At 47.2% G+C, this 25,567-nt stretch overlaps 1 protein-coding gene across 5 annotated transcripts in view; it reads right to left on the bottom strand.

The window, feature by feature from the left end:
* The window catches only part of shf (WNT inhibitory factor 1), a 412,546-nt gene that overhangs the window by 140,636 nt on the left and 246,343 nt on the right, over positions 1 to 25,567 (bottom strand). For all 5 annotated transcript variants that reach the window (XR_016284440.1, XM_089553559.1, XM_089553558.1 and 2 more), the window contains one exon: positions 8,290 to 8,395. Coding sequence is in view for 4 of the 5 variants with exons in the window: in XM_089553559.1 (XP_089409685.1) it covers positions 8,290 to 8,395 (106 nt within the window). In the remaining variant the exon portion in view is untranslated. The remainder of the gene's footprint in view (positions 1 to 8,289; positions 8,396 to 25,567) is intronic.

Raw genomic sequence — 25,567 nt, 5'->3', positions numbered from 1 at the left:
AGCAGCTACTCTTGGGCCAAAGCACCCTGGCGTCGTGTGTGCACGACATTCTGGCAAAACAGGGTTCTTTTGAAGAAAAGATAGATAGCTCCACAGATAGAATTAAAAGTGCTGAAAATGAGGTAGCAACGATCAATACTTTAAAATCGGAATTGCAGGACCTGAAGTCGACTGTAACTAAAATGGAAGGCACCTTTTCATGCCTGTTAAATAAAACAGACGACCTGGATAACAGGAGCCGTAGGAACAACCTGCTTATTTACGGAATAATAAAAGAAGAGAATGAAGAAGCAGAGCTTAGGGAGAAAATAACAAAGGAAATTTTTGACGAGAAGTTAGGAGTGGCAATAAACAGTATAGAAAGGAGCCACAGAATAGGTATGAAATAAACAAATAATCGCCCTGTCATCATTAAACTGAATTACTACCGAGAAAAGGCTTCAATAATGAAGGCATGTCCAAAGTTGAAAGGCACAGATTTTTCGGTTATTGAAGACTTCTCAAAAAGAATTTGTGACGTCAGAAAAAAGTTATGGGAAAGAGCATCTCGGGAAAAGAGCAATGGTGCCAAGGTTAAGCTGATGTTTGGCTAGCTTATACATTGAGGGTAACATGTTCGGATGGGATAATGCAAGTATAAAATCCCGAGGAATCAAAAGTGACACCAGCAAGGGAACAGTCTGGTTTTCAAAATTCTTAACATAAACTGTCGCAGCGTCGTAAACAAAGCTGCAGAACATGAAGGCATGTTGTTCTCACATGACGCGGACGTTGCCATGCTTACCGAGACCTGGCTAAGCAATAAAATATTTGACAGTGAATTTGTACCTAAAGACTATAAAGTTTTTCGTAGTGACCGCGACAGAAGTGGTGGAGGAGTGGCAATGGTAATGAAATCATTGTTGCAATTTTTGAGGATGCCTGATGCTCAAGGCATTGAAGCCATATTTTGCAAAACATTCATCAACAGGGTTCGCTTTTTTTTCTGGTTTTTTTACAGGCCGTTTTTACGGTCCTGGAAAACTTAAGAGCATATTTACAATGCCATGTAAAAAGAGACGATAGACTAATACTGGCTGGTGATTCCAACTTGCCTAATATTGACTGGCACACCTTTTCATCATACTCTGCCCATAACGCTGGTACTGTAATGCTCGACATTGTGTTCACATTTGACCTGCTGCAAATAGTAAATAATTTTACGAGTGCAAGGAGCCGCGGGATCAATTTTAGATCTATTTTTTGTAAGTGGTGCCATCCGCAACTTCGTAGAATGTGAAGTCATAAACGGAATATCCGATCGCAAAGCTGTGCTGCTGAGCTTGTCAAATGTGTACCCAGATCGTCAAACAAGCGTGCAATTTTTCCCAAGTTTTTCGCGTGGGGAAGACGAATCTATTCTGGGTATGCTTGATTCATGTTATGATAATTTTAGGAATAGCACTGATAGTGTAAATGACCCATGGCTTACCTTCCGTACAGCTCAGCCCATTCGAAGCTTGTTAAAAGAGGCATTGTGGCGTCATGCTTGTGGCGTCATGGCGTCATGACTGTGTCCTATTTCGCGATGTTAGCAATGAAAACGATCAGAGTGACCTACAAAATACGCTTACTAATATTGTACAGTGGTGCAAGCGCTGGGACATGACACTGAACGCAGATAAAAGCATTTCTCTTCGCATAACTAACAAGATAAACGCTCTAGAATATGTATATAAATTAGAATCATCACCATTGCAACAAGTAGCGTCCGTAAAGTACTTGGGTGTAACACTTACTAATAACCTTTCTTGGAACTCTCACATAGATAACATCTGTTCACTCGCATTCCGTAAGCTCTGTTATATAAGGCATAAACTTCGAAACGCCCCCGCTAACGTTAAGCTCTTAGGTTATAATACTCTAATTAGACCGAAGCTTGAATATGCTTGCATAATCTGGGACCCGTATACTAAGTCTAACATAAGAAAGCTCGAGAACATTCAAAGGAAAGCAATTAGATTCATATATTCAAAGTATCTACCCACTGACTCACCCTCAGACTTGATGCATGCTAACGGTATTGAAGAACTACAGGTAAGAAGACGAAATTTTCGTTTAGATTTTCTTTCGTTACTTCTTAACAATAAACTCAGACTTGACCCTTCTGCTTATCTTTCCCCAATGCCAACACGGAATACACGACACTATCACAAAGCTCTTTTAAAACCATATTTTGCCCGGACTAACTCGTTCAAGTTTTCCTTTTTCCCACGCACCATATCCGACTGGAACTCATTAACCGAACCTAATCAACCCTGAAAATCAGACGCGTTCCTCAGCCATCTTTTTTGATATTGCGTATTATGTATTTTTTCTGCTTTGTCTTGCATTGCTGTATTGTTGTTTTACTACATTATCTTTGCTGTATTGTTGTATTTTTGTTGCTATAATTTTGCTTTTTGTGCACCTGCCCTTCCTGCTTGGACCTAACCATGGTCTGCAGTATGTACATAAATAAAATAAAATAAATAATAAAATGCCATGCAAAAATCCTGCCCACACAAGTTTGAATTTAGTTTCTCCAATCAGGTTGATAGGCTAACAGACGCAAAATACCCCCTTCATATTCTGGCATCAGTAGCAGAAGGGATATTGAAAAATCTGAAGGAGGGCAAAGCTGTCCCCCATTCCAAACAAAAAAATCTGGCAGTAATACCTTATGTTCATGTTGTGTCCCACAATTTGAACAGAATAGGCAAAAAGGCTGGAGTAGATGTTGTTTTTCGGCTCCTGTCAGACTGAGTGGCTTGTGTGCGAGAGTTAATCGCCCGGATAAAAGATCGGAATCTGGTCATAATTGCAAGAAAAATCACAGGATGAAGTATGTGCCATGCCAAGACAACGTGGTGTACTCAGTCCCGTTGAAGTGTGGTGGGTCATACATCGGCCAAACTGGCCGGTGTCTAAATGAAAGACTTAAAGAGCATGCAAACAATGTTAAGAACGCGGCCCGCCACATAGGTATTCACTGTCGTGACTGTTCATGTTACCCAGAATTCAAAAGCAGCCAAGTTGTTACCAAACACAAGGATAAGCTTACACGAGAGATTATTGAGGCATCTGAGATCATGAAGCTGGGTGCGAATTGTATCAGCACTCCTTCCGTTGCCATCTCGGTGAAAGAGCACAACTTCCTGATTTCAAATGATCGATGTACACGCGATACAGCTGCATGCGCATAGTGACTGGGATTGATACCTTCTGCTGCTCTCTGTTTCTTTGTTTTTTCTAAGGTGCAAAATAGTATATATATGCTATTAGCATCCGGAATAAACATTTGTTGTCAGTTCAGCGCTGTGTTCGTCCCTTTCTTCCCTTTGGCCCTGTGCCGTAGCGCTGCTTCACTAGATATGTCAGACCAACTCGCCCACCAGTTCATGGTGTCTACACTGACAATATTGCCTAGCCTCGTGCATTCCTGCGGGTTGTTTAATACAGAAAGGCCCAGGTTTTGGGTCGCTTGCGATACTAAGTTGCCTTTTGGGCCGGCTTTAACGTATCCCCATTCCGGATGCGGGGCATTGAAGTCTCCGACCACTAGTAGCTGCGCTTTGGCTGCCAACCTTAGGCTTCGAATCAGTAGTTCCGGAATATCCGTCCCTCTGTCCTCCTTGGAGTTGATGTTGTACTGTATTGCCGTGACGTTACGCGGCACCAGCGTGGCGGTGAACGCGCTCGTGACGGTACTGGCGTCATATCCCGACGGTAGGAACGCTTTGTAGCCCGGAAGTTTTATGCGAAGCATACTAAAATAGCCCAACCCAGCTCCTCGAGCGCGGCGGTGTCGTTACCATTGACCTTTCGTGACCTCCATGTGATACCACGTGATGCGTGACGTCACAGCAGATGAAAAACGGGGGCCCAACTCGCGCCGTCACGCGATTTGGATTGGAAAACGTTTATTGTCAGCACTGAGCCCTAGTGGGCATTATACTAGGTGGCTTCGAGCCCATGGCTCTTGGCGACCTTGTGAGCCCACTCAGTGGCCCGGACTTGCGTCAACGGGTCTGAGCTGGCCAGTATAGCCTCCCACCGCTCTAGAGAAGGGACTGGTAGTAGGTCCGCCGGTGGCGGCGCCTTGAGGCGTCGTGACCAAGGATGACCACGTGGTGCGTGACGTCACAGCAGATGAGAAACGGGGGCCCAGCTCGCGCCGTCGCGCGAGGCGTCGCGACCAAGGAGGACCACGTGATGCGTGACGTAACGACATAGGAGAAACGGGGCCCCAGCTCGCGCCGTCGCGCGAGGCGTCGCGACCAATGTGTTTCCTGCTTCTGCCGCTAGGTGCGCTGTAGTGAACACGTGATGCTGGAGCGGCGGTATACAAGGGGGTGCGCCTGCCTCTGCTAGGCGTACACGGGAGAGAGATGCCTCCTGGAGACAGGGCTGCTCGTTGGAATGAGAAGCAAAAGTTGCGCCGTGCTACAGAGACTGATGAAGAGCGTGAAGAACGTCTAGCCAAGCGGCGTGCTTGATATGCAACTCGGCGACAATATGCTTCGCATCTGACTAGGCTTAACCTAAGCTAAGCCTCAGTCATTTTTTACTGCGCCGCTGGCTTCTTGTAGCGCAATAACGTCTGGCGGACGCTTTATGTTTTGTATGTGGAGCTACAAGTTCCCCCGCTTACGGCGGAAGCGTCTGCAGTACCACTGCCACACTTCAATTTGTTGGCGAGGGGCCGACGTTGCGCCGCGATTATCTGTACTGGCTGCTGACTAGAGATGTGAAGGCCTGAAAAAAAAACACTGCAATTTTGGAAAAAAACCGTTCTTTTTCGTTTTTTTCAGACTACAAAAAATGGAAAGAAACATCGAAAATTTCACAATGCAATTTCAAGGTTCTATGATTTCTTGCTTTCAGTTCAAGGTTTTTGTTTTTGCTTTGGAAACCATGGTTGAACGATTTGAGAGCAGTCGTCATCGCCGGTACCAGGTAGTGCTTTTAAAACTCAAGGCTGAAGTAGAACAAAATTACTGCAAATTCTACAGCGCGACACACACGGCATAAATAACATAGACTGCTGTGCACGTAAGCGGTTATAGCCAAATACAAGCCTAGCTTCTTGATTTCCAACGTAGCAGAGTACAGGACATCCGCAGGAATTTGATTCAGGACAGGGGTCTGGGACTCAGCGAAGCACGTGGCCCCATCTATCTGGTGGCAAGGCCTTTGCACCAACCAGCCGCTAACTCATCTGGCTTGCCTACTGCTGCAGATACCATAATCAACCGCCAGCTGCGAACGAAACTGGTCACGTTTCGGAAACGTCCATACAAGGATTCGCAACAGGCTTTCAGGGGATCGCGTTCGAAACATCGTGTATGTGGAGTCGAACTTAACTGTGGACACAACTTAATCCATGCTGCTGCGCGTAGTGCAGCATCCTGCGGAAGTGACTCTGAATCCAATATGGAGTGACTTATAGATCAGTTTTCATGTTCCCTTTGTCGGTGCAATGGAACAAGTTCGTTCCACAAATACAATATTTATATCTCCATATTCGCCTGGAGTGCAAATCATTATTTATCTTCTCGGTGCAATAGAACAAGAAGTTCGTTTCAGAATATGACATCTATAACTGCATATTCGACTGAACTTCGGAGCATTATTATTGATCGTTGTGCTGTTGCAGATAAATCTGCATGTTTTGCAAAATTTCCAATTTTTCATGAAAAAGCCCTGAAAAAACCCTTTTTTCATGCCATTCAAAATTTCTTGAAAATTTGCATCTCTACTGCTGACCAGGCAACGGATGAAGGCGCGCCTCTATTTCGCTTAGTGTTTCCATCACTCGTTCGAATGACATGGTTACCTGATTTTGGAACGCCCTGAATGCGTTGAATAAGGCGTCCGCCCTATTCGTGAGTGCGTCCATTCTGCCCGTTAGGGTGTCCACCTTATCCTCCAAGATGTCTACCCTTTCTGTGACTGCATTTAAGTCAGTCCTGAGTTTACTCGGGGCTCTAATGTGCTGCCGCGTATCAGACTTCGAGGCTTCTGCTACTCGTTTACTGTTCTCCTGTCCGCTCGGGGAAGGTGGTCTTTTGATTGGGGTCCTAGCCTCCGTTTCCATCGCTTCCACCCCTGCCTCCGACGACGGTGGCGGGGCTCGCGTCTCCTTAGCTGGTGCGGGGGACTTCGATTCTTGTCCCCTAGCATTCGTAATTAATTGGCGGAGCTTCGCCATCTCCTTTTCTAGCCTCGCAATTTTATCATCGCGTGCCAGTGGCTACCGGCCGCCACTACGCGAAAGGCCGTTCATGAGCGTAGTATTGCTTTCGCAATAAAAATCAACACGAAGCTCTCTCGTACCCCAGGCGTAGAGCGCACTAGAACTTGACAGCACTTAGACTTAGACACGTGCGGGTAGACGTAGCAACATCCGGCGCGGACGATGCGAGGCGCGAGCCAGCGCAGGCCAGTTCTGCAGAAAAATGACCACGTGCCCAAAGTTCAACCGAAAAACCGAACGCGGTACTGTCACCACCGTACAGATGGCGCTCGCGTCTCTAGTAGATTAAAGCGGCCACAAAATAGGGCCGCATACGCGGCGCAAGTTTTACAACTGTGCTTATCTAAAAACGCTTCACGAATACAACTCAAACTACAGCAGTATGCGATGGTTCTTCCACGTGCAAGCCACAGATTCTCGGAGCTTTTATGAGAAAATACCAGTTTTTCCTCTTGAATGCACATTGAGTAGTATATCTCTACTGCGTATTGAATAATTATACGCACCTAAATGCCACAACTAGTAACTATAACACAACAGTAATTACTTTGGAGATTGAATTGGATATACTCACTCAAATGTGTGATCAGTTTTTTATGTGTATTTTGAGGTGCACACCCGAACCCAACCTCACAATGTGAGGTCAAAATTGGCCTCGGAAGGAGTGAGGCCTGAAATTTTAAAGCGATAGCGTTATGGGCCCCGTGTCGCAGAAAAGCCGCTGTCGCCGTCGGCAGCACTGGCCGTGGGCGTAAAATCGCAGAAGCATTAATAAATAAATACCAGTAGGAAATTGGTCCAGTTCGGGAATCGAACCAGGGCCTCTGGAGTGCGAGACGAGCACCCTAACCACTCCGCCACGCCAGCTCGATGGTTTGGAATGAACAGAGGCGCGTCTAGTGAATGCGGTGTTGTCTCAGAAGGGTGCTTTACAGACGTGTACTGTGGTGTACGCTAGTAATTATGAGCAGGGAAATTAGAGAAGTCGCAGTTAAGGGAGTAGCACAGTAGGCTTCCGCTACTCTCCCTCTTGGCTTGGCGCGCACGTAGCGCCATCAGGCGGCGCCCACTAAAACCACTCCCTCTTTCTCCTCCTCCACGCAGTGTACGCCACTGCCCCAACAGATAGCGCGCGACGGGAGCGGCTCCCGCTGGTCTCGTTCGGGCGCAGTGGGGCCGTGCGGGGACGCAGGAACCACGCGGCGAACGACGGCGCACACACCCAAGGCGCGTTCACCACGAAGCTTGCGGCTTGCTGCCCGTTCTTGCGGCGCGGAAGCTATGCTGGCGTCCATGGCATCGGGTTTGTCGAGAGGCTTCCTGGAGACTCCGATCGATTTGTTCGACGGGCAAGGCGTCGCGCCGAGCGGGCGATGGCGTTCTGCGGACGGCCTGGCAGGCTGCGACACGCTGTCGCGTACCACTCTTGAACGCGAAGCTTAACCGTCCTCCAAGATTTTTTGTTTTTAGATTGCGGTGGATAACTTCTAGCGCTACCACGATTCTGCTCCTAACTGTAATGCCTCACGCACGAGAGGCCTGCGCTGCTGCTGCGCCGGCGTTCGAGTGCGCTGTTGTGCGGCTGGTCCCTGAGTGCAGTCAGCGCAAAAAAGACGGGCATGCAGGAAGAACCGAGAGAAGAACGCTGTTTTCAACCGAGGCTTCATTGCGTGGCCCGCGAAATTCCACTCAGCAGTTCATGTGACTGTCGTCATGTTTTCAATTGCGATTGCCTTTGTGTTCTTTCTACGTCCCCATCTTTTTTGCGCTGTCTACACTCATGGATTACCAACTCGCCCCAGCGTCTGCCTTAACTCCTCATCTTATTTCTAGGCGGTCGTCTCTCGGATGTACTCAACCAGTGACAACCGGCCCTGCAAGAATCGGCTTCCAGGAATTGGTCTCGCTTCCTTCATCAAGCGAGGCGGTTTCGCTGTTGCATGCCTTTTATTAAGCGCCGAAGACCATCCGTTCGCTCTAAACTAGTCAGAATCTCGGCTGGCTCTTCTTACCTTTCGCTTTGCGAGGCACCTTTCCTTTGGTCTCGATGGATATCAGCGGGTCCTTGAGGACAGAGCCGTCGAAGGACTCCAAGAGGTCGAAGTCGTAGTAGTAGTGCTGCACGAGAGACAATTCAGTGCGCTCAGTCTCGCGAAAGGAAGCCACACGAAAACTCGAGGCATGCAAGCTGTGCCCAGGACTTACGTTTAGCACATGCGGCTGCAGCTACGGAAGCAGTGCTCGCACAACAAACACTAGCGTCGTTCCCACACGCTATTAGCGAAATGGCATGCTGTTAAGGTAGAAGCCTACGGCGCCAGTAGCTAATTTCCCCCTAGCGTGTCCGGCTGAAGTCGGGAGGGGTTGACAAGATGACAGCGCGTCGCGCGCTTCGGACGCTGTCGTGGGCCGCGGGAAGCGGGGACCAAGGGGCCGACGACCGTTTCCCATTGAGAAGAGTTTACTCTCAAGGGGTGGGTGTCAGTAAGGTCGGCGCCTTCTGAAACCCCCGACTGTCACGTTAAGCGGTGGAGTAGACTTTGCTGGCGCCTCGTAAAGGGCGAATGTTTCAGGAAAAGTGCGCGGTCCGCCAGAGTCCGGCTCCGGCGAGCACTGGGCTCCGCCCACTTGTATGTAGAGTGACATTTCAGCAGTATTGGCTGGAATTGGGCGAGAGCTGGTTTAATAAAGCTCCGCCCAATTATCGAGGGGATAAAAACTGCTGCCAACAAAGAGCAGACGAGCGCGCCGAGTCTCAGTCTCGGCCGCTTTTATACAGCCCTTCTTTTAACCGCCTTTTTCTCCTGTTGCCTTTATTTTTGTTCCCGTCTTCAATAAAGTAGTTTTGCTTCTCAAGAAGTTTGGAGTTGCAGCTCCAACCGGCAACTTGTCGCCGGACGAGTGGACGAAGGCCATTCAAAGGAAGAGGTACGGGGATCGATACCCCGCACCTCCACCAGATGTCACGTAGTGGTTACTGCAGTCCGGCGAACAGGAACACAGCGAGAATGTCTTCGAAACGAAACTCTTTATTCGGGCTGACTTGCACCCGCAAAGAACGGAATTACTCGGCGGCGGCGTAGCAACAAGCGTGCTCGGCGGTCGTCGGACAGAATGACCGCCGCTGTCGGCCGTGCTCTTTTTAAAGCTGATAGCGACCCTTCGAGATAAAGCTTTAGAAGTTACTAGAACATTCTGGCACAAACTAGAGTCGGCTCCGTCCGGATGCGATCCATCGAGATAATTCTAGGCGCGTCTTGCGTCACAAACGAAGCGATAAAGCGGCGTGCCGGTAGCCTTGAAGCATGAACAAATAAGCACGACAAACAAACGCTACAAAGATTCGCGGCAATACGATCGGACCAACCGGCCATTCCGACCTTTTTAACTCATGCCGTCTGCTGGACACCCGTAAGGAAGTGTTCTACATGTGCGGAGTATTTTATTCACTCCTCTGTACGAGGGAGGTGCATAGAAGAAGCAAAGTTTGGAACACAAACAGGATGCGATGTTTATGCATCCCCATTCAGGCTCATTCTTACAGCAGTTCAGCGGACCGGGCGTTGCGGGCAGCTTGGGAAACTGCGCTGCTCTCATGCGACCCCAGGCCACGCGTTCTTTTTGCCGTCTGCAAGCCCAGCGGAGTCGTCAGCTTGTGCTCTGTGAGCTCGTTTTGTTGCTTCGTATATAAATTGATGCAGCGTTACCAACAACAGTCCGGAAAAAAATAAGCCTAGATTAAGTTGAAAACCACCGACGGTAACCTGGAATGACACTATTTGCTTCCACCATGTCTTTAAGCTTGGTTTCTGTATATAATCGAGGAAGAACAATGTACCCTCATCAGCTCGGTGCTGGAACTCCTCTCTTCCACAGCTCAGCGTTGATTGTCGCAACATACCACGCGAACCGCACTGAAACAAGCTGTGAGAATGAGCAGGGGGTGCCGGCGCGAACAAAGGAAGATCAAGTATGGTGCTTGAGAAAACAGTTGAATGTTGCCTCTACGTTGGCATCTTCTACGTCAGCAGGCACCGTGAAATGCCAGAAGCGAGCAACGAGCCATCGACGGTGGCAACCAAAGAAACGGCGCTCACCACCGTTACCGCACCAGTGACCAGAAGCAGATGAGGCGATGCGTGAGGATGGCGCAAATTGGATTTTTTTTTCGTTGGTGATTGGGGAACGTTGAGAGGAAGAAACGCCATTTTAAAAAGGGAGTTGAATTGAAAAACTCACATTCTTGCTCTAATGTTGAGTGTTGAGTTGGGTTGAGTTGGGTTGGGTTTAATGGCGCATAAGCGACTAAGGCTATCATGCGCCAAGCTGAAGGTATAGAAAATTCTTTTAAACAGCTCTTATACTAAACTCTAAATGAACGGCGGTGTAAAGGGCCTAAAAAGTTAATTCGTGCAACATAGTAAAAATATAAGACAAATTTTTAAAAGAGACTTATGGTAAATGCTTTAAAAAGGGTTGGCAACCTCAGCAGCCATCCTTGGCTGTACAAGGATCTCGAGGTCCCCAACCGATAGATTAGTGACCTCTGCCGTCTTCTCACTACGAGAGGGTGGCTGAGGTGTGGTTCGAAAAAATTCGCAAGTTGTAAAAAAAAATAACCATTATTTATTACATTTCCAATTTGTTTAAAACACCTGCATTATTTAACAACTTAAAAACCTGCTAAATGTCGACAAGTGCATGTTCTCCTAAAAGCAATGTTGGATGGAATGGTATGTGTTCGCTGTAAAAAACTGTAAAATGCTCTTTCCTCAGTCTTTCTAGTTTTCTACATGAAAATAAAACATGGTTTATTGTTAACTCGTCTTGGCATAATCCTGAACTTTACATTGTGGCTTGTCTTCTTTTGTTAGTAGGAAATTATATGTGAGATGTGTGTGTGCCCTATACGAAGACGACAGATAATTACTTCTTTGAAACGTTCCTGGTGGGTGCAGGACTGCCACTCACCTAAAACTGGCTTTACTAAGTGTAGTTTGTTATTTACCTCATTGTTTTAAGATGACTGCCATTTTTCTTTTAATTTACACTGTATTAAGTTCACGCAATCTATAAAGGGCATGTTTACTTTTTTATTTCCTTGCCCCGAGCTTGAGCAGCGCAGAAATCTGCTCTCTCGTTTCCTTTTATTCCGAGATGACTCGGGACCCAGCAGAGTTTAATGTTCTGTCCTTGACTTGTGGCTATTACTATGTTATGTATGATGATACCAAGTAGTGGAGTGATTGAATTTCTAGAGTGGAGCGCAGTAAGTAAACTTAGTGAGTCTGTGTAAATAATACTGTTTGTGAGTTTCTTGTTTACTATTTGCTGAGTGGCTACACAGACGGCGTAACATTCGGCAGTGAAGACTGATGCACATTGCGGAAGCCTTACTATTTGATTCCAATTCTCCTGTACCACTGCGCTTCCAACGTAAACATCTGTTTTTGAGCCATCTGTATAAAAAGGTGTAAAAGTACTGTATTTCTCCTCGAGTGCAAAAAATTCTTGTATTATATGCTGCTGTGGGGTTTCTTTTTACGGAACTTTGTAAGGCTGAAATCGCAGATTGAAGGAAAAAGGTACCGTGGATCTAGTCTCGGAGCAATGTGTCTAGTATGCGGAGGTTTTCGCACATCTCTTCGAAACGCAAGAGCAGTGGCCTAGTAGTCCGCGGTTTGTCATTAAATAGTGTTCTGGATGGACGCTTTGTAACTATTTCGTAACAGATATGTTTTGGTAGGGAACGGATTTTTAGAACGTATGAGCATGTAAGTATGCTTCTTCTAGTCAAATTGTGTGGTTGTGCGGTATCTTTCTCTCATGCTTATTTTGTGTTTTTTTTTTACTCGTGCCATTTCAGTTATATGCTGCCTCACCTGTAGCAATAAACCATTTGGTTGTTAGTCAGCGCTGGTGTTTTGTCCTTCTCTTGTGTCTCGTCTTTCATTGCGCTGTTTTTGCAATTCGTAAAACATGTACCAACCAGCCCGTATTTGCCCTCTTCTGGAATTCTTCTATCTGTATGAGATGGTTCATTTGTTTCAACGTAAAGACTATTTTATGGGTGACGTCCTGTAAGCGCCAGTTGCAAGACGTAAATCTAAATTGTGCACTGGGTCCAGTCGTTTCAGGTACGACGGCCTTGCTGAACCATATACTATGCTACCATAGTCTAATGAGGATCGTACCACAGAGCGATAAATTTTTAGAAGGCCTGCCCTGTCAGAACCCCAGTGTTTATGTGAAAGGACTTTGAGTATATTGAGTGATCGGGAAGTTTTCTTTTTTAACGTGTTAATATGAGGCAGGAAAGTGAGTTTTCTGTCAAATGTTATGCCTAGAAATTTGTGTTCATTTTCTACAGGTTTCATTTTCTCTATTTCGTTCAGGTGTAGGGTGGGGTCTGCCCGTAAGCCTCGTTTGAGTGAAAACGGAATGGCCACTGTTTTCTGAGCTTAAAATCGGAAACCATTTTTGTCTGCCCATGTTGTCAGTTTATTTATTGTTAGCTGTATTTGGTAGCTGTATTCACCATGATTGACCGACTAGCCCAACAACGTACGCTCTTAGCTGTATTTGTCTTTCACATGTTGATATGATGGAGGATGTGTAAGCTATCTGTAGGTCGTCTACATAAAGTGAATACATAACGGACCTTGGTATTATTTTGTTAAGAGAATTCATTTTTACAATAAAAAGAGTTGCGCTTAAAATACACAAGGGGAAGCTTTGGGCCAGTTGGTCAGACATGTTCGGGAGGAGGAATAACCGCAAACTTGACAGGACTGAAGATCGAGAAGAACGAGAAGAGAGTGTGTGAGTGAGCCTTCCGTGGCGCTTTTAGATAAAGAGACCCGGTTTCTGTTAAACCTGTGACGGGCATTTCTTTGTTGTTTTTTGTTCGTTTCTTGTTCGTTTCGATGTATATCATTAATTATCTTGTGTGTTCCACGTGTCACTATCTTAGTTCCCGTACGCTATGCGCAGATGCAACCTTTGCTGCAACATGTCTTTTTTCAATAAACTTCAGTTGTTAGTTACCGCTCGTCCTGTCCTCTTCTCGATCTTCAGTCCTGTCAAGTTTGCGGTTATTCCTCCTCCCCAACATGTTAAAATACACCCTTGAGGCACTCCATTTTCCTGAATAAAATTCCTCGAAAGGGTTGAGCCTAGACGGACAATAAATGAGCGGTTAGATAAAAAGTCTTTAATGGAGTTCAGCATTCTGCCATGGATGCCAAGTTCAGCTAAGTCCTGAAGAATTCCGAACCTCCAGGTATTATCATATGCTTTTTTTAAATCAAAAAAGACTGCAAGACAGTGTTGTTTGTGTATAAAAGCTTGTCTGACTGTATTTTCGAGACGGACTAGGTGATCTGTAGTTGAGCATCCCTTTTTAAAACCGCACTGGTGGATATCAAGAAGTTCACAGGATTTAAGAACAAAGGTTAGTCGTATATTTAGGACACTTTCGAAGGATTTTACGAGGCAACTGGTCAGGGCTATGGGTCTATAACTGCTAGGAGAGGTTGGGGGTTTACTAGGTTTAAGAAGCGGTACAATAATAGCTTTTTTCCAGGCCTCAGGTATTTTTCCCGATATCCAAACTGTGTTAAAGAACCTTAAAAGTGCTTCTACGGCAGGTTGAGAGAGATGGGCCAACATTTCGTAGTGGGTTTGGTCGGGTCCTGGAGCGGTTTTTTTAACAGCAGACAGTACTGTATTTATTTCTTGGAGGGTAATCACACTGTTGTATTTTTGGCTTGCACCTCCACTAGTTAGAAGTCTGTTTTTCGGCTGTGTTTTTGTATTTTAAAAAAGACTACGTATAGTGTGATGAACATAAACTGTAGCGAAATGTTCCCCCAATATGTCTGCCTGTTCCCCTATGCTTCTTTGTGTGCCAGGTGTTGTCAATAAAGGAATTGTGAATGGTGAAAAGTTGCCATTTAATTTTCGCACATGTTCCCACATTTTTTTAGATGTGATGTGACTGTTTATAGAAGAGACGTAAGTCTGCCATGATTTTTTCTCGGCACTACGACGGACGTACCGAGCTTTAGCTCTTGCTTTTTTAAAATTGATGAGATTCTCATGTGTCGGATACCTGCGAAATTTACCCCAAGCTCTGTTTTGTAGTTTTTTTGCGCTCCTTGCAGTCTTTTGTCCACCATATTTTATGATTTTGTCGCACGACTCCTGACTAGAGATGCACAATTTCAAGAAATTTTGAATGGCATGAAAAAAACCATTCTTTTCAGGGTTTTTTACGTGAAAAAATGAAAAATTGGAAATTTTGCAAAACATGTTAAAAACAGATTTATTTGCAACAGCACAACGATCAATAATAATGCTCCGAAGTTCAGTCGAATATGCAGTTATAGATGTCATATTCTGAAACGAACTTCTTGTTCTATTGCACCGAGAAGATAAATAATGATTTGCACTCCAGGCGAATATGGAGATATAAATATTGTATTTGTGGAGCGAACTTCTTGTTCCATTGCACCGACAAAGGGAACATGAAAACTGATCTATAAGTCACTCCATATTGGATTCAGAGTCACTTCCGCAGGATGCGGCACTACGCGCAGCAGCATGGATTAAGTTGTGTCCACAGTTAAGTTCGACTGCACATACACGAGCTTTCGAACGCGATCCCCTGAAAGCCTGTTGCGAATCCTTGTATGGACGTTTCCGAAACGTGACCAGTTTCGTTCGCAGCTGGCGGTTGATTAAGATATCTGCAGCAGTCGGCAAGCCAGATGAGTTAGCGGCTGGTTGGTGCAAAGGCCTTGCCACCAGGTAGATGGGGCCACGTGCTTCGCTGAGTCCCAGACCCCTGTCCTGAATCAAATTCCTGCGGATGTCCTGTACTCTGCTACGTTGGAAATCAAGAAGCTAGGCTTGTATTTGGCTAGAACCGCTTACGTGCACAGCAACCTATGTTATTTATGCCGTGTGTGTCGCGCTGTAGAATCTGCAGTAATTTTGTTCTACTTCAGCCTTGAGTTTTAAAACCACTACCTGGTACCGGCGATGACGACTGCTCTCCAATCGTTCAACGATGCAAACTGTTATGGTTTCCAAAGCAAAAACAAAAACCTTGAACTGAAAGCAAGAAATCATAGAACCTTGAAATTGCATTGTGAAATTTTCGATGTTTCTTTCCATTTTTTGTCGTCTGAAAAAAAAAACGAAAAAAAACCCGGTTTTTTTCCAAAATTGCAGTGTTTTTTTCAGGCCTGCACATCTCTACTCCTGACGACTGAGGGATAGCTGTGAGTGCGGCAGTTATGATACAATTAGTGAACTTTTCATTTATCTGGTCGATGGAGAGATTTTCTAAAACTATATTTTCTAAAGTTGCCTTTGCTCTAAAAAGTGACTAATCGGCAAGGTGAAGCTTCCAGCGTCGCGGTTTTGTTGGGATTATTTCTGGTGAGGAAGTTAAAGTGATTAGTATAGAGAGATGGTCACAGCCATATGAGTTGTCAATGACATCCCATTTAAAATCATTAAAAACAGAAGGTGAGCTAAATGACAAATCTAAAAAGGTCATTTTCCCCGAGTTAGGGGAGCAGTAGGTGGCTTTTCCTGTATTTAAAAGACATACATTGTTTGTGTGGATAAAATCTTCGATTATTTGACCCCTAGAGTCACAGCGCTCGCTTCCCCAAAAAGGGGAGTGAGCGTTGGAGTCCCCAACTACTAGATACGGTTTTGGAAGTTGATTGATAAGTTCTTGTAAATCGTGGACTGTTAATGTAAAATGTGGAGGAATATATACAGAACAGATAGAAATTGTTTTATGGTTGACGATACGGACCGCAACGGCTTCAAGTTTTGTTTTGAGTTTGATTTCTCGAGCAGGAACGCCGCTTTTTACGATAATCGCGACGCCCCCAGAAAGTCTATTTGCCTGCTCACGATCGCGTCTAAAAGTTTTATAATGTTTCAGGATATTTGCATGTTGAGGACCAAGATTGGTCTCCTGAAGACATAAAGCTACGGGCGAGATAGACCCTAGAATATCTTTTATGTCACTGTAGTTCCTCAACATTCCTCTACAGTTCCACTGACATAGAAAAGCCATATTTATGTTTGGGATAGGAACGATTCAGAGTTTACTTACTTTCTGGGGCCGTTATGGTGGCCCTGCCATTTTTCCGCTCAAGAGAGCTGTTCCGCCGCTGTAAAGCAGGCGGGCTGGGAGTTTGGTCCATCACCTCGCGAGAGGTGCTGGACGACCACGGAGATGCCGCGGGTGTGTGGGTGTCAAGTCAAGTCAAGTCAGTTTTATTTACATCATTATGACGTGGGCAGGCTCAGGCAAAAAGCTAACGATTTTCGCTTTTTGCCTGAGCCAGGCCTCCACCGACGGGGGGAAGTCCTGCGGGATGCGGACCCGTGGGCCGGCAGTCCCTGGCTTGTAGTTGGCAGAGGAGCTTTCGCTGTCTCTGCCTGGGGCGTGGATGGCCCTGCCACAGGCGCGGTGGAAGTGGCCGCGGCAGGTGCCGGAGTGCTGTGTGGTGCTACGCCCCTGCGCACCACATCAGCGAAGTTTGGTTTCGCTGTGAAGGAGAATGTGTTGGTAAGTGCAAAACGCCTTCTGGCTTCTTTGAATAAAATGTTTTCTTTGGTGTTAATGGTGATGATTTCTTTCTCCTTTTTCCAGGACAGACGCGCCCTGGAGTACGCAGCGTGGTCTCCTTCGCAGTTTGCGCAGCGTAGTGCTGCGTCGCATTCCTCAGACTGGCGGTCTTTTGAGGCGCATTGCGCGCAGGTTTTGCGGCCGCGGCAGCTCTGTGAGCCATAGCCAAACCTCTGACAGTTGAAACAGCGGCTGGGATTGGGTATGTAGTGCCTGACGTTGACTTTCAAGTATCCGACATCGATTGTTTCGGGCAAGCTGCTGGTGTTAAATGTGAGGACCATGTGTTTGGTGTCTATTTCCTTGTTATCCTTGCGGATTTTGATCCTGTGGACATCAATTACATTTTGTTAGGATAGTCCTTGAAGCATTTCGGTTTCTTTAAGGCGGATAAAGTCAGCCTCTGAGACCACGCCTTTGACTGTGTTGAGGGATCGGTGGGGAGTTACGGAGACAGAGATGTCCCCTATGGAATCGATGTTTGAAAGTTTTGAGCTCTGGATGCTCTCGCGTAGTTCAAGGAGTAGGTCGCCGCTGGCCATTTTTGATACCTTGTAGCCAGGCCCTAAGGTATCTGTTAAGCATTTGGTGACAAGAAATGGGGATATGATTCGTGTTTGTTTTTCTTCACAGTTGCTGTGGATTACGTGGAACTTTGTGAATGACGGTTTCTTTTTCGCGAAAAAGTCTGTTGCCTCGTTCCGCCTTCTTTTGAGAGAGCGATCAGGTTTGGAAAGGGGGGGAGCCATAAAAAATTTAGTTTCTTCGGTCATGGTGCCAGCCACCCACCATGGAGTCCAACAAGGGGACGCGACAGGAACTTGAAAGCAAGTCCTGTCCACGCCAGCTGTACACCTCAACTATAACCAAATATGACACAACTCAGGGTAGTTGGCCACACACCCTCGCCGCCAGGAAAAAAGGAAAAAACCAAGAAGGGAGGAGGATACAATAAAGTTGTAAGAAATGAGATAGGACAGTGAAAGATAGAAAGGAGAACAGGAAAAGGCGACTGCCGATTTCCCCCGGTCGGGTTAGGCCGGAGGTGCCGTCTACGGGAAGCTGGGGCCAAAGTGAAGTGTTGCCTCCACCGAGGGGCCTTAAGGGTCCAAACGCTCGGCATCGGCTCAACCACCAGGATCCCCTTTTCCCCGGGCACGGCGATGCCACGCACGGCTAAGCGCGGATGCTCGGGTCCGTGGTGACGCATTGCTCACCATCATCCCCCTGCGGGGATGTCCCTGCGGATGCTCGGGATACCCCGTGGTGTCGCCACTCACCAACATCTGCATGCTGCAGACGTCCCACTGCGGGGATAATGTTGAGTGAATACAGCAAAATTGATCTTGTGCTACTTTATTTTATCCATGTTGATGGAGTAAATGCTTCCACACAAGGACTTTAAAGGGCGATGCACACCATTTAAATTCCAACTATGGTGAATTCTTGTTAAAAATGTATAAAACTATTGAAATGAATGGATTTTTAATTAACAAAACACGAAAGCAATAAAAGAGGATCGAAAGTAGTTAATGTAAAGAACTGCCCGTGGCACAACACTCGTCTTCTATACTAAGGCAGTACACACTCACTGACGTCCACCCGAGCGAAGCCATACGGCTACAAAGGACAGCTATACAGCTTTCACAGAAGCTTCGCAGTTAAATAAAACTTCGCCCTGGTCCGGGGATCGATCCCGGGACCATCGCTTCATCGGAGCAGTCGCTCTACCAACTGAGCTAACCGGGACGGCAAGCTTATGGTAGGGCGAGATCGGATTGATCAATAACTCGAAGTGGGAACAGTGTTGGTCAGATGTTTTAGGGGAATCCCCCTAGGTGGAGTAGACAAGGGATAAAGGGCATCGCCCTTTAAAGTCCTTGTGTGGAAGCATTTACTCCATCAACATGGATAAAATAAAGTAGCACAAGATCAATTTTGCTGTATTCACTCTACATTATCCCCGCAGTGGGGCGTCTGCAGCATGCAGATGTTGGTGAGTGGCGACACCACGGGGTATCCCGAGCATCCGCAGGGACATCCCCGCAGGGGGATGATGGTGAGCAATGCGTCACCACGGACCCGAGCATCCGCGCTTAGCCGTGCGTGGCATCGCCGTGCCCGGGGAAAAGGGGATCCTGGTGGTTGAGCCGATGCCGAGCGTTTGGACACTTAAGGCCCCTCGGTGGATTCAACACTCCACTTTGGCCCCAGCTTCCCGTAGACGGCACCTCCGGCCTAACCCGACCGGGGGAAATCGGCAGTCGCCTTTTCCTGTTCTCCTTTCTATCTTTCACTGTCCTATCTCCTTTCTTACAACTTTCCTGTATCCTCCTCCCTTCTTGGTTTTTTCCTTTTTTCCTGGCGGCGAGGGTGTGTGGCCAACCACCCTGAGTTGTGTCATATTTGGTTATAGTTGAGGTGTACAGCTGGCGTGGGCAGGACTTGCTTTCAAGTTCCTGTCGCGTCCGCTTGTTGGACTCCATGGTGGGTGGCTGGCACCATGACCGAAGAAACTAAATTTTTTATGGCTCCCCCCCTTTCCAAACCTGATCGCTCTCTCAAAAGAGGGCGGAACGAGGCAACAGACTTTTTCGCGAAAGCGACTGCTCCGATGAAGCGATGGTCCCGGGATCGATCCCCGGACCAGGGCGAAGTTTTATTTAACTGCGAAGCTTCTGTGAAAGCTGTATAGCTGTCCTTTGTAGCCGTATGGCTGCGCTCGGGTGGACGTCAGTGAGTGTGTACTGCCTTAGTATAGAACACGAGTGTTGTGCCACGGGCAGTTCTTTACATTAACTACTTTCGATCCTCTTTTATTGCTTTCGTGTTTTGTTAATTAAAAATCCATTCATTTCAATAGTTTTATACATTTTATACATTATACATTGAGGGGGATGATGGTGAGCAATGCGTCACCACGGACCCGAGCATCCGCGCTTAGCCGTGCGTGGCATCGCCGTGCCCGGGGAAAAGGGGATCCTGGTGGTTGAGCCGATGCCGAGCGTTTGGACCCTTAAGGCCCCTCGGTGGAGGCAACACTCCACTTTGGCCCCAGCTTCCCGTAGACGGCACCTCCGGCTTAACCCGACAGGGGGAAATCCGCAGTCGCCTTTTCCTGTTCTCCTTTCTATCTTTCACTGTCCTATCTCCTTTCTTACAACTTTCCTGTATCCTCCTCCCTTCTTGGTTTTTTCCTTTTTTCCGGGCGGCGAGGGTGACTAAATGCCCGTGGCACAACACTCGTGTTCTATACTAAGGCAGTACACACTCACTGACGTCCACCCGAGCGCAGCCATACGGCTACAAAGGACAGCTATACAGCTTTCACAGAAGCTTCGCAGTTAAATAAAACTTCGCCCTGGTCCGGGGATCGATCCCGGGACCGTCGCTTCATCGGAGCAGTCGCTCTACCAACTGAGCTAACCGGGACGGCAAGCTTATGGTAGGGCGTGATCGGATTGATCAATAACTCGAAGTGGGAACAGTGTTGGTCAAATGTTTTAGGGGAATCCCCCTAGCTGGAGTAGACAAGGGAGTATACTCATTGGCCACTCACCCAAGCGCAGCCATACGACACCACGCTTGTGTTCCCTGCGCCTCCCTTGTGAGGCACGGTGACCGACCCCGGCCGAGCCGCAGCGTGGCTACACAGAATCCGTTGTGCTGCGCTGCCTCGTTGCTGCTCGTCCTTGTGGGTGACATGTCTTCCAGTAACAGTCGCGGTCTCCGGAAACGAAGCTAACTGCGGGGTGACGAGGGAGCCATCTTTATGAGGACTAAACGGTGGGCATTCGATAGCAAGGAGAGCAGACCACGCTCTGCTGCACTGTTAGTCATACCTGCTGCTTTACCTTTTCGTAAAGCCCCGCAAAATGAACGAACTTTCTTCTAGATTGGGCCTTCTCTTTTTCCGCCTCAAGAAAGGAGTCGTACTAGCTTCTAGCAGACACGTTTTAGCAAGGTTTTAAACGTCGAGATGGGGAAGCACAAATTTGGTGTGGTTAAGTGGAGACGTGGAATGGCTGCAATCCCCAAGAATACCCGTAAGTCGCATGTCGGATAAAACACAACGGAGGAGGCCAAGAGTGGACCGGTCTCGTGCCACTGGCAGAGGACCGAAATACACTGTAACAAGGTACCCATGTGGGCTAGTTGGTGTAGTACACCCTATAGTCATTGACTATAGGGTGCCTCCTGGAAGGAGTAGAATAGGTGCCTCCTGGAAGGAGTAGAAGCTCTAGCAAGAACAGTGAACACTAAACGCACCAAAGACCCGACCAGAAGTGTTGTCTCTTTCTTCAGGGAAAACAACCTACGGTTGCTACAGGCTCATAAGACTGGAGGGTTCGTCGCTTTACGAGAAGAGGCGTTCAACGAAAAGGCTGGCCAAGCGATCGCTAAGAACTTTGTACGCGTGAAGCCCAGTGCAACAAGAATCAAGAGCAGGGCCGCGGCTCTGTGCAGTGATCTTGAATTAACTAAGCTGGCAAGACCGATAACTGATTGCAGGAAGAGAGCGTTATCGGTCTTCTTCACCGCAAAGACCCACAAGGACTCAGTGCCGTTCAGAACAATTGTTAGTGAGAAGGGTTCGTGGCAGTTCCTAATAAGCCAGTATTTGCAGAAGCATCTGAGTGGGTTACAAGTTGAGGACCCATTTGCCACAAAAGCCTCCGGTGATGTTGTGCGCTTTTTGAAATCCAACGCTCCTCTTGGCTACGCATTCTCTGTAGATGTGGAGGATTTGTTTTATTCCGTGCCTCATGATGAATTGTTTGTTGCCGTCAGAGAATGTATGGAAAGGAATGGTGAAGTAAGTTTTCGAAACTCAGCCGGTGTGCCAGCAGACAACTTCATTTCCTTGCTAGAATTTTATTTGCAAGCCACTTTTATTTCTTTTAATGATGACTTTTATATTCAACGACAAGGCATTTGTATTGGATCCTGCGTCGCACCGACCCTTAGCAATATTTTTTTAGCCGCTATTGACCGATCCCTGAATCAGGTGTTTAGTAACCGGGGTGTACTTAAGGCATTTAGATGCGTTGACGATTTTCTAATTGTTTTATCTAAACAAAAAACCTTGACCCCCACTCATTCAGTGGATAGCATTTTAACTCTTTTTAAACGTTATGGGAAGCGTTTGAGTTTTACGCACGAACTTCCGAACCATGGTTGGTTGCAATTTTTAGATCTCAACCTTGAGATTGGTTTGCATCACATCTGCTGGCACTACGCACCGAGAGCGCAGAAGGGGCTTCTTCCCTATGATTCTGCCCACTCGAAGATAGTTAAGAGAGCCATAGTTAGCTCGTGCCTGGAATCTTCTCTGACGAAGTCATGCCCGCATGCAATGCACACCAGCTTTCATAATCAGATAAATAGGCTGCTTTCAGCCGGCTTCCCCTGCGAGGTCATCTCAGCTGTGGCCGAGAACCTTCTTCGGAAGGTAAAAAAAGGAAACCGCGCCAACAACGAGGAGCGATTGCCGCGAAGAAAGCCTACGGTCGTCCCGTATATGCACAAGGTGGCCCACAACATAGAAAAAGTGGCAAATAGGCATGGCGTCCCTGTGGTGTTTTCGGCGCCACGCAAGCTCACCGGGTTGTGCCCAAGGATCAGCGCGGAAGGCGCTCGACGAAGAGCATGCGTAATAAAGCATGCGGCACAATTCATAAAATGCTCAAGAAGAACTCTAGTTTGGGCTAGTTGGTTCATGATTCAACAGGAAAACGGCGCAAAAGACGTGGACAAAAGAGACAAACACAACAGGACCAGCGCCAAAAAATGCGCCACGGGCGTTGTGTATCCCGCTCAAGTGTGGTTGCGTGTATGTGGGCCACACAGGACGCTGCGTGAATGAACGCGCAGGGGAGCATCAGCGTTCAATTAGGAACAAAGAAGGAGCAAATTTGCCTGCTCATTGCATTGCGTGCAAGGGTTGTGAGCCACTGCTAAAAAGTATCAGAATTCTGGGCAGGAGCAAGGACAAAGTTTCCCGTGAACTTCTAGAGGCATATCACATCAAGGCAAGAGGTGATAACTGTGTGAGTGACACATCCGTTTTACTGTACAACGCGGAAAAGAATTTTTGGAGCGTTTCTGATGGTTTGTCGCGCAGGGTTTGATTTGCCTCCTTATCCTCTCTTTCCCCTCTTTGTAGGCACGTGTGCACACTGCCTATAAAGCGCACTGAATCTAATAAACACCAGTTGATAGTCTGCGCTCTTTCAGTGTCCCTCGTGTTTTTCCTGTGTGTGTCTTTTCTGCGCAATTCGTACCTACAACAGTATGTAAAGAACCTCAGCGCGGGGCTGTAGTAATCATAATCGTCGCATTCCTTAGGGACTTAGCGCACGCAGAGTAAATGCTACAGGATGCACTATTATCTTGAAGCACTCGTTTAGGTGGCGGCGACTATCCGTCGGTGTGGGCAGTGAAACATTCGAGTCGTGTTGGCTTCTGCTAATGGCTTGTGGTTCAGCAAAAGGGTTCTACGAGCTGAAAGAAATATATGTTCGACTCACACACACGCACGCACACACACACCCGTGCAGCGGCGAGGCAGTCACACTTGGCACTTTTCTCTGCTCCTTTCGTGCCGCAAGCTTGCCCTAGTGCCACCTTGTGATAATTTGAGTTTATTTATCGAGCCGACGAATGGCGGGCAAGAACAGCCAGCGACAGATCGCCACACCGTTCCCGGCGCACATCGGCGAAGGCATGCATGGCAGGTGCCGTTTCTCACATACGGGAGCACTTCACTGCTTCTATCTAAGTTTAAATAATAAAGCGGGAGCGCACCGATTTCTGTTTCATCAATAATGAGAAAACAGGCGCCACGAGCAACTCCGCCTCCCCACTAAGCCCTCGTACTAAACTGAAGGCTTCCGAAAAGAAAACACGGAAAATGCATTCATTTCGCTAAGCGAAAAAAAAGAAGAATACTTTTCGCGCAACCGCCGTCCACTTTACTCGAGCAAGCACCCCAACGCAGCGAACAGCGCGCAGCAGACGACGCGGGGCGGGTATGCCCTTGCGATGTCAGTGGTCAGAGGTTGCCAGACCAGCAAGTAGCTCGCAAGAGAAACGAAAAAAAAAATCGAGTTAAATATATCTACCACACAGAATGAACTGAATCTACGGGGAATTGTAGTTTAACGTGTTGGGGATTATATGCAATAAGCACTGTATGCGCGAAAATAGGCCGTCATGACCTCTTTAAGTACCAGCGGTTTTATTGCCTGCGCATTACACACCCTGCACAAGCCCATTTCTTCGTCTTCATCTCGACTAGGATGTCATTAATCCGTGTTTGTTCCCCCACCCACTCCGCCCGCTTCCGATCTGTTAACGTTACGCCTATCATTGTTATTTCCATAGCTCGCTGCGTTGTCCTTAAAGGTGCACTGAAGAGGAATCTGAACACGTCTTTTTATCGCGGGAACTCCATATACGCGTTCCCAGCATTCTTAGAAACTGCGGTTTATTGCCCTGTGCAGCCGACTTCTCTAAATAAATCGAATTAACGTCTGGCTCTCGCCTTTTTTTTTTTTTGAATTCCACGCATACGGTGGGGGGAGTCGACCAACGCATGGAGTGCTTTTCAGGCAGTCGCTTGGCGACTTTGCTTTCGCTTTTATTTTGTTTAAGAGCGTACGTTTTGGGCTAGTCGGTCAATCATGGTGAATACAAGGGGGGGTACTGCGCACAAAAAGACAAGGACAAGAAGATAACACAACAAGCGCAGACTCGCGACTAACTTTATTTGAAAACACGATACTCCTTTTATAGTTTCAAACTGTCACATCACACACATGTGGAAACCAAAAACCTTTCTTCATTCTGATACAGTTTGATAGACGGGTCACTTACGCAATCTTTATCCTTCTGTTTGATACAGAACGCCTCCGCCAACTCACGCGCCACCTGGTCACGGCTCCTCCTCAAAACTTTTGTATCTGTCAGCAAAGGCAGGCAAGCGTTATTGCGCGTAGCATCCGGGCATGCGCCACAATGCAGGGGTAAATTCGACCCTGTCCCTGATTTCATGGAAAGCTGGTGCTCTCTTAAGCGCTCATTCAAACATCGGCCTGTCTGGCCGATGTATACCCTGCCACAGGTGAGGGGAATCTGGTATACGACACCCGTCTGGCACCTGACTGCGAGAAGCGTCATGCCACTCGATTTGTCAGGTGCCAGACGGGTGTCGTATACCAGATTCCCCTCACCTGTGGCAGGGTATACATCGGCCAGACAGGCCGATGTCTGAATGAGCGCTTAAGAGAGCACCAGCTTTCCATGAAATCAGGGACAGGGTCGAATTTACCCCTGCATTGTGGCGCATGCCCGGATGCTACGCGCAATAACCCTTGCCTGCCTTTGCTGACAGATACAAAAGTTTTGAGGAGGAGCCGTGACCAGCTGGCGCGTGAGTTGGCGGAGGCGTTCTGTATCAAACAGAAGGATAAAGACTGCGTAAGTGACCCGTCTATCAAACTGTATCACAATGAAGAAAGGTTTTTGGTTTCCACATGTGTGTGATGTGACAGTTTGAAACTATAAAAGGAGTATCGTGTTTTCAAATAAAGTTAGTCGCGAGTCTGCGCTTGTTGTGTTATCTTCTT

The sequence above is a fragment of the Amblyomma mixtum genome, chromosome 7, assembly GCF_055824585.1.
Source record: "Amblyomma mixtum isolate Tamu chromosome 7, ASM5582458v1, whole genome shotgun sequence".
Lineage (NCBI taxonomy): Eukaryota > Metazoa > Arthropoda > Arachnida > Ixodida > Ixodidae > Amblyomma > Amblyomma mixtum.
This window is presented reverse-complemented; position numbering and strand designations above follow the sequence as displayed.